The sequence below is a fragment of the Taudactylus pleione genome, unplaced genomic scaffold (assembly GCF_031769625.1).
Source record: "Taudactylus pleione unplaced genomic scaffold, aTauple2 ptg002219l, whole genome shotgun sequence".
NCBI classification, from domain to species: Eukaryota; Metazoa; Chordata; class Amphibia; order Anura; family Myobatrachidae; genus Taudactylus; species Taudactylus pleione.
In genome coordinates, this window is record NW_028286612.1 from 157,366 (window position 1) to 167,500 (window position 10,135).

The 10,135-nt window shown below is 45.5% G+C and overlaps 1 protein-coding gene across 1 annotated transcript in view; it reads right to left on the minus strand.

Moving 5' to 3' along the window:
* LOC148431496 (uncharacterized) overlaps positions 1–10,135 on the minus strand; it is a 137,475-nt gene that overhangs the window by 125,740 nt on the left and 1,600 nt on the right. The window contains exons 2-6 of the mRNA XM_088465987.1: positions 7,792–7,930; positions 3,827–4,018; positions 2,201–2,279; positions 1,986–2,083; positions 1,535–1,838 (exon numbers count right to left, since the gene is read on the minus strand). Coding sequence (XP_088322113.1) covers positions 1,535–1,838; positions 1,986–2,083; positions 2,201–2,279; positions 3,827–4,018; positions 7,792–7,869 — 751 coding nt within the window. The 5' untranslated portion in view covers positions 7,870–7,930. The remainder of the gene's footprint in view (positions 1–1,534; positions 1,839–1,985; positions 2,084–2,200; positions 2,280–3,826; positions 4,019–7,791; positions 7,931–10,135) is intronic.

Consider the following 10,135-nt stretch of genomic DNA (forward strand, 5'->3'; position numbering starts at 1 on the left):
TAGGATATAGAGCACTATATACCTGACCCATGGGAGAGGAATACAGGGAGACTGACCCAAAACCTCCTGAGACCAACAGCTACAGCAGCGCACCGATAGTGGACTGTGAGTGTCTCATATACACGAGGCGTGTAGGAGGAGCGACCCGGACGCACAAAAACCAGGGACTGCATCTGGGTTGGGGGAGGAGCTGCCAGGGGAGCACTTACTTCCCCTAAGCCGGGTACGCTGGCCTCATGACAACAGCTATGCATCTGCTGTGGATCCCCGGCATCAGACGATAAGGCTCTGGTAGTCTAGTGAGGACGTGGATGCTCCGGAACCTGACTGCAGTGGCTTCCGGTTCGTCTCCTATGCCGGAAGCAAGGACAATTCTCCGTAAGTGAAAGATAGCTTTACCTGAAATCTTTGTGTGTTTGGTTGCAGTCGAGGTCACAGTATCGCTGCTAGCAAGCTCAGCCGAGAACCGAAATCACCAGCCCTGTTACTGGTGTTGCGGTCCGGTGGAGGTAGATTGAGTCGCAGTACATGCGTCTTAATTCAGACGCCTAGCCGTGCCAACCCATAAACATAGAAAATAAAACATAAAATAAAAGTTTAGGACTGCCTGAGCAGTCCCCTATTACAAAGGTGCGTCTGAATCCTGCCGCACCAATGAACAACTCAAGGCTTGTGGCTGGATGCAAGGTATATATGGAGGAGAACCCGAGGCATCCAGGGAGCTGAAAGCTTTAACAGTTTGGTGCCTGGATCTCTCCAAACACATTTCCCCCATGGTATCCCTGTGAATCCCTATGGACCCTGAAAAAGAAACACCAGAGAGTGTAGGAAGGAGACTGGTCAGATCTCTGGGCTGGCAACACAGAGTGACATGATGTGAGGAGAAGAGCAGGAATCTAATAGGGGTTGATGGCTACTGATGTATGAGATACACCAGAGAGGGTGGAGAGGAGACTGGTCAGATATCTGGGCTGGTAACACACAGTGACATGATGTGAGGAGAAGAGCAGGAGTCTAATAGGGGTTGATGGCTACTGATGTATGAGATACACCAGAGAGTGTGGAGAGGAGACTGGTCAGATCTCTGGGCTGGTAACACACAGTGACATGATGTGAGGGGGAGAGCAGGAGTATAATAGGGGCTGATGGCTCCTGATGTATGAGATACACCAGAGAGTGTGGGGAGGAGACTGGTCAGATGTCTGGGCTGGTAACACACAGTGACATGATGTGAGGGGGAGAGCAGGAGTATAATAGGGGCTGATGGCTCCTGATGTATGAGATACACCAGAGAGTGTGGAGAGGAGACTGGTCAGATGTCTGGGCTGGTAACACACAGTGACATGATGTGAGGGGGAGAGCAGGAGTATAATAGGGGCTGAAGGCTCCTGATGTATGAGATACACCAGAGAGTGTGGGGAGGAGACTGGTCAGATCTCTGGGCTGGTAACACACAGTGAAATGATGTGAGGAGAACAGAAGTACAACTGTAAAGTTTGAGACATAATATCTGTAACAAGTGTTTATTACTCACATGTGCTGATAGCTGTAGGTATTTCTTCCTCCTTACACTGCTGATCACCCCTCACATACATCTCTTCTTCTCTCTCTGTTTCTTCTCCCTTTATATCAGTCACATACGTCTCTTCTTCTCCCTCTATATCTTCTGCCTTCATATCAGTCACATACGTCTCTTCTTCTCCCTCTATATCTTCTGCCTTTATATCAGTCACATACGTCTCCTCTTCTCCTTCTATATCGTTTGCCCTTATATCAGTCACATACGTCTCTTCTTCTCCTTCTATATCTTCTGCCTTTGTGTAAGTCATGTTTTCATCCTAAACAATAATAACAATCAAATAATCTAAATTTTCTTTAACAGAGAGGAAACAGTATAATATCAGTGTATAAGACACATAACTTCTCTCTAAATTATATAGTGATAGTCACTTTGGTATATTGGTGAGACCCTAAATCCCGCCTACCTGATCCTCCTTTGGGATCCTGTGATTCTCTTCTGTACAATCCTGTGAATAAAGAGAACGGGGACATCTCTCTGGGATATTTCTGTTACTGAGTCCATCTGTAGGAGACACACAGTGACTGAGTACATTGTATATATGTGATTATCAGGGGGTGTGTATATAGGGGGCCACCATACCTGCTCTCCCCTGTACAATAAATGACAGTCTTCTCTTACCCAGTGATGTGAGGGGCCGGTGATTCTCCATCATCACGTCCTTGTACAGACCCCTGTGTTCCTCTATATACTCCCCCTCCTGCATGGAGACATAGACAGTGACATCCTGACACCTTATGGGAACCTGACACACATGATAGAGTCATCACCCAGACACATCCCCTGATGTTACTGTATAATGTCCCCTTCCCAGCAGTCACCTCTCCAGTCATCACCCAGACACATCCCAGGTGCTACTGTATAATTTCCCATTCCCAGCAGTCACCTCTCCAGTCATCACCCAGACACATCCCCTGGTGTTACTGTATAATGTCCCATTCCCAGCAGTCACCTCTGCAGTTATCACCCAGACACATCCCCCGGTGTTACTGTATAATGTTCCATTCCCAGCAGTCACCTCTCCAGTCATCACCCAGACACATCCCCCGGTGTTACTGTATAATGTTCCATTCCCAGCAGTCACCTCTCCAGTCATCACCCAGACACATCCCCCGGTGTTACTGTATAATATCCCATTCCCAGCAGTCACCTCTCCAGTCATCACCCAGACACATCCCCCGGTGTTACTGTATAATGTCCAATTACCAGCAGTCACCTCTCCAGTCATCACCCAGACACATCCCCCGGTGTTACTGTATAATGTCCCATTCCCAGCAGTCACCTCTCCAGTCATCACCCAGACACATCCCCTGATGTTACTGTATAATGTCCCATTCCCAGCAGTCACCTCTCCAGTCATCACCCAGACACATCCCCTGATGTTACTGTATAATGTCCAATTCCCAGCAGTCACCTCTCCAGTCATCACCCAGACACATCCCCTGATGTTACTGTATAATGTCCAATTCCCAGCAGTCACCTCTGCAGTCATCACCCAGACACATCCCCTGGTGTTACTGTATAATGTCCAATTCCCAGTAATCATCTCTCCAGTCATCACCCAGACACATCCCCTGATGTTACTGTATAATGTCCCATTCCCAGCAGTTACCTCTCCAGTCATCACCCAGATACATCCCCCGATGTTACTGTATAATGTCCCATTATCAGCAGTCACCTCTCCAGTCATCACCCAGACACATCCCCTGGTGTAACTGTATAATGTCCCATTCCCAGCAGTCACCTCCCCAGTCATCACCCATACACATCCCCTGGTGTTACTGTATAATGTCCCATTCCCAGCAGTCACCTCTCCAGTCATCACCCAGACACATCCCCCGGTGTTACTGTATAATAGTGTTCCCTCTAGCTCCGGCGGCAGGCAGGGCGCCGGAGCTAGAGAGGGCAATTTTGTGCGCGCGCGTCCGAAAAGGGGGCGTGGTTATGAAAAGGGGGCGTGTCTACAAGACGCGTCCCCCTTTTCGTCATACTTGGGGGCGTGCCCGGCGCTTACGGACATGCCGGGCAGCCCCCAAGCGCTGCAGAAAGGGAGAATAGATTCCCCGGCGGTGACCGGGTCACCGCATGTTTGTCCACCCGCGGGACACTGCGTCCTGCGGGTGAGAACGGCTCCCGCAGGCTGTTAGGGCAGGGTGCTTTTTGCCCTCCAGAAGGAGGGCAGGGCGCCGCGCCCCGCTAAAACAGCCTAGCGGGAACACTATATAATGTCCTATTCCCAGCAGTCACCTCTCCTGTCAGCAGCTGAATGATCTTGTTGGTGAGTTCCAGGATCTTCTGGTCATTGTGTCTCTCATATATAAGTGAATGAGGTGGAGGCACCGTGGTGGGGCTCTGGGTGCTGCTCAGTCCTCCTGACACACAGGAACGGCTACTGGATGTCTCACACTCACCGTATGTCTTCTTCACTACTTTGTAATCCTATGTATTGGGGGAAACACCAAATATCACTGCATACACTCCCAGATCCCCTCACCTCCCCAGTCATGTCCCTGTATTATTACTATAGATATAGGTGATGTCACTGTGACACTCCCAGATCCCCTCACCTCCCCAGTCATGTCCCTGTATTATTACTATAGATATAGGTGATGTCACTGTGACACTCCCAGATCCCCTCACCTCCCCAGTCATGTCCCTGTATTATTACTATAGATATAAGTGATGTCACTGTGACACTCCCAGATCCACTCACCTCCCCAGTCATGTCCCTGTATTATTACTATAGATATAAGTGATGTCACTGTGACACTCCCAGATCCCCTCACCTCCCCAGTCATGTCCCTGTATTATTACTATAGATATAAGTGATGTCACGGTGACACTCCCAGATCCCCTCACCTCCCCAGTCATGTCCCTGTATTATTACTATAGATATAAGTGATGTCACGGTGACACCCCCAGATCCTCTCACCTCCCCAGTCATGTCCCTGTATTATTACTATAGATATAAGTGATGTCACTGTGACACTCTCAGATCCCCTCACCTCCCCGGTCATGTCCCTGTATTATTACTATAGATATAAGTGATGTCACTGTGACACTCCCAGATCCCCTCACCTCCCCAGTCATGTCCCTGTATTATTACTATAGATATAAGTGATGTCACTGTGACACTCCCAAATCCCCTCACCTCCCCAGTCATGTCCCTGTATTATTACTATAGATATAAGTGATGTCACTGACACTCCCAGATCCCCTCACCTCCCCAGTCATGTCCCTGTATTATTACTATAGATATAAGTCATGTCACTGTGACACTCCCAGATCCCCTCACCTCCCCAGTCATGTCCCTGTATTATTACTATAGATATAAGTGATGTCACTGTGACACCCCCAGATCCCCTCACCTCCAGTCATGTCCCTGTATTATTACTATAGATATAAGTGATGTCACTGTGACACTCCCAAATCCCCTCACCTCCCCAGTCATGTCCCTGTATTATTACTATAGATATAAGTGATGTCACTGTGACAATCCCAGATCCTCTCACCTCCCCAGTCATGTCCCTGTATTATTACTATAGATATAAGTGATGTCACTGTGACACTCCCAGATCCTCTCACCTCCCCGGTCATGTCCCTGTATTATTACTATAGATATAAGTGATGTCACTGTGACACTCCCAGATCCCCTCACCTCCCCGGTCATGTCCCTGTATTATTACTATAGATATAAGTGATGTCACTGTGACACTCCCAGATCCCCTCACCTCCCCGGTCATGTCCCTGTATTATTACTATAGATATAAGTGATGTCACTGTGACACCCCCAGATCCCCTCACCTCCCCGGTCATGTCCCTGTATTATTACTATAGATATAAGTGATGTCACTGTGACACCCCCAGATCCCCTCACCTCCCCGGTCATGTCCCTGTATTATTACTATAGATATAAGTGATGTCACTGTGACACTCCCAGATCCCCTCACCTCCCCGGTCATGTCCCTGTATTATTACTATAGATATAAGTGATGTCACTGTGACACTCCCAGATCCCCTCACCTCCCCGGTCATGTCCCTGTATTATTACTATAGATATAAGTGATGTCACTGTGACACTCCCAGATCCCCTCACCTCCCCGGTCATGTCCCTGTATTACTACTATAGATATAAGTGATGTCACTGTGACACTCCCAGATCCTCTCACCTCCCCGGTCATGTCCCTGTATTATTACTATAGATATAAGTGATGTCACTGTGACACTCCCAGATCCCCTCACCTCCCCGGTCATGTCCCTGTATTATTACTATAGATATAAGTGATGTCACTGTGACACCCCCAGATCCCCTCACCTCCCCCGGTCATGTCCCTGTATTATTACTATAGATATAAGTGATGTCACTGTGACACCCCCAGATCCCCTCACCTCCCCGGTCATGTCCCTGTATTATTACTATAGATATAAGTGATGTCACTGTGACACTCCCAGATCCCCTCACCAACCCGGTCATGTCCCTGTATTATTACTATAGATATAAGTGATGTCACTGTGACACCCCCAGATCCCCTCACCTCCCCGGTCATGTCCCTGTATTATTACTATAGATATAAGTGATGTCACTGTGACACTCCCAGATCCCCTCACCTCCCCGGTCATGTCCCTGTATTATTACTATAGATATAAGTGATGTCACTGTGACACTCCCAGATCCCCTCACCTCCCCAGTCATGTGCCTGTATTATTACTATAGATATAAGTGATGTCACTGTGACACTCCCAGATCCCCCTCACCTCCCCAGTCATGTGCCTGTATTATTACTATAGATATAAGTGATGTCACTGTGACTCCCCCAGATCCCCTCACCTCCCCAGTCATGTCCCTGTATTATTACTATAGATATAAGTGATGTCACTGTGACACTCCCAGATCCCCTCACCTCCCCAGTCATGTCCCTGTATTATTACTATAGATATAAGTGATGTCACTGTGACACTCCCAGATCCCCTCACCTCCCCAGTCATGTCCCTGTATTATTACTATAGATATAAGTGATGTCACTGTGACTCCCAGATCTCACCTCCCCAGTCATGTCCCTGTATTATTACTATAGATATAAGTGATGTCACTGTGACACCCCCAGATCCCCTCACCTCCCCAGTCATGTCCCTGTATTATTACTATAGATATAAGTGATGTCACTGTGACACCCCCAGATCCCCTCACCTCCCCAGTCATGTCCCTGTATTATTACTATAGATATAAGTGATGTCACTGTGACACCCCCAGATCCCCTCACCTCCCCAGTCATGTCCCTGTATTATTACTATAGATATAAGTGATGTCACTGTGACACTCCCAGATCCCCTCACCTCCCCAGTCATGTCCCTGTATTATTACTATATAGATATAAGTGATGTCACTGTGACACTCCCAGATCCCCTCACCTCCCCAGTCATGTCCCTGTATTATTACTATAGATATAAGTGATGTCACTGTGACACTCCCAGATCCCCTCACCTCCCCAGTCATGTCCCTGTATCATTACTATAGATATAAGTGATGTCACTGTGACACTCCCAGATCCCTTCACCTCCCCAGTCATGTCCCTGTATCATTACTATAGATATAAGTGATGTCACTGTGACACTCCCAGATCCTCTCACCTCCCCAGTCATGTCCCTGTATTATTACTATAGATATAAGTGATGTCACTGTGACACTCCCAGGTCCCCTCACCTCCCCAGTCATGTCCCTGTATTATTACTTTAGATATAAGTGATGTCACTGTGACACCCCCAGATCCCCTCACCTCCCCAGTCATGTCCCTGTATTATTACTATAGATATAAGTGATGTCACTGTGACACTCCCAGATCCCCTCACCTCCCCAGTCATGTCCCTGTATTATTACTATAGATATAAGTGATGTCACTGTGACACCCCCAGATCCCCTCACCTCCCCAGTCATGTCCCTGTATTATTACTATAGATATAAGTGATGTCACTGTGACACTCCCAGATCCCCTCACCTCCCCAGTCATGTCCCTGTATTATTACTATAGATATAAGCGATGTCACTGTGACACTCCCAGATCCCCTCACCTCCCCAGTCATGTCCCTGTATTATTACTATAGATATAAGTGATGTCACTGTGACACCCCCAGATCCCCTCACCTCCCCAGTCATGTCACTGTATTATTACTATAGATATAAGTGATGTCACTGTGACACCCCCAGATCCCCTCACCTCCCCAGTCAGCACGTAGATGATCTCCAGGGTGAGATGTAAGATCCTCTCAGTCCTGTGACTCCCGACCTTGTCCATCCTCAGTGAATCAGTGAGAATAGAGAACGTTTGATGTGTTGTCTCCTCACAGCCGGATTGTCTAGGAATAAATATGAGTGGCTATAAAATAACGAGACTGTACTTAAATAAACCATAGTGCGCAAGTTAAAAGAGAGTGTAGGAACAATGATGTTGGACTGTTCCAAAACAATTTTGCAAGTGTCACCCCTCTCGCACAGTTTGCTATCACGCAGTGTTTGAAGAAGTTGTGTTTTCTCCGTGCATCATAAAAATACTTAGTTGAAAAGTAGAGCAACGTGTTAACTTAAAATTTTAGTTAGTATCCGAAGAGCAGCACAAATGGAAAACATTGACAAAGAAACGGTCAGGCAAGTTTTTCATCAAGATCTTAAAATGACAAAAGTTTGTGCTAAGATGGTTCCCAGGCCTCTCACTGCCGAGCAGAAAGAGAACCGAAAGTTAATTTGTGCAGAAATTTTGGAACAAATTGAAGTGAATTTGCATATTTTAGATAAAGTTATGACCTGTGATGAGACATGAATCTTCCAGTACTGTCCTGAGACAACACCAGTCCATGTGCTGGAAACAACCATCATCACCGAGAATGGAGAAAACCAATCCAAATTCAAATCTTTGATAACAAGGGTCCACCAGACGCCCAACAGTGATTCAATATTACTACAAAAATGTTCTAGTTACTTTTCGGGAGAGAATCAGAAGAAAGAGGTTAGAGTTGTGGAAAATGGTTTAATCCTCCATAAGGACAACGGAGCAGCCTACACAGCTCTCTGTGACACAGTTACTGGCTGACAAACAGATTACAGAGCGAGAACACAAGAGCATGTCAGTGTGTGTTACTAACCCAGATAATAATAACAGGACACCACAGGCTGCTCCCCCTGTATAATAATAATAATAATAATAACAGGACACCACAGGCTGCTCCCCCTGTATAATAATAATAACATGATACCACAGACAGCTCCCCCTGTATAATAATAATAACAGAACACCACAGGCTGCTCCCTCTGTATAATAATAATAAAAGGACACCACAGGCTGCTCCCCTGTATAATAATAACAGGACACCACAGGCTGCTCTCCCTGTATAATAATAATAATAATAATAATAACAACAACAGGACACCAGAGGCTGCTGCCCCTGTATAATAATAATAATAATAGGACACCACAGGCTGCTCCCCCTGTATAATAATAATAATAATAATAATAGGACACCACAGGCTGCTCCCCCTGTATAATAATAATAATAATAATAGGACACCACAGGCTGCTCCCCCTGTATAATAATAATAATAATAATAATAATAATAGGACACTACAGGCTGCTCCCCCTATATAATAATAATAATAATAATAATAATAATAATAATAATAATAATAAACAGGACACCACAGCCTGCTCCCCCTGTACAATAATATTAACAGGATACCACAGGCTGCTCACCCTGTATAATAATAATAACAGAACACGACAGGCTGCTCACCCTGTATAATAATAATAATAATAATAACAACAACAGGACACCAGAGGCTGCTCCCCATGTATAATAATAATAATAATAATAGGACACCACAGGCTGCTCCCCCTGTATAATAATAATAATAATAATAATAATAATAATAATAATAATAATAGGACACCACAGGCTGCTCCCCATGTATAATAATAATAATAATAATAGGACACCACAGGCTGCTCCCCCTGTATAATAATAATAATAATAATAATAATAATAATAATAGGACACCACAGGCTGCTCCCCCTGTATAATAATAATAATAATAACAACAGGACACCACAGGCTGCTCCCCTGTATAACAATAATAATATTAACAACAGGACAACACAGGCTGCTCCCCCTGTATAATAATAATAATAACAGGACATCACAGGCTGCTCACTCTGTATAATAATAATAATAATAACAGGACACCACAGGCTGCTCCCTCTGTATAATAATAACAGGACACCATAGGCTTCTCCCCTGTATAATAATAACAGGACAACACAGGCTGCTCCCTCTGTATAATAATAATAACAGGAAGCCACAGGCTTCTCTCCCTGTATAATAATAATAACAGGACTACACAGGCTGCTCCCACTGTATAATAATAATAATAACAGGACACCACAGGCTGCTCCCACTGTATAATAATAATAATAACAGGAAACCACAAGCTGCTCCCCCTGTATAATAATAATAATAATAATAGGACACCACAGGCTGCTTCCCCTGTATAATAATAATAATAATAACAG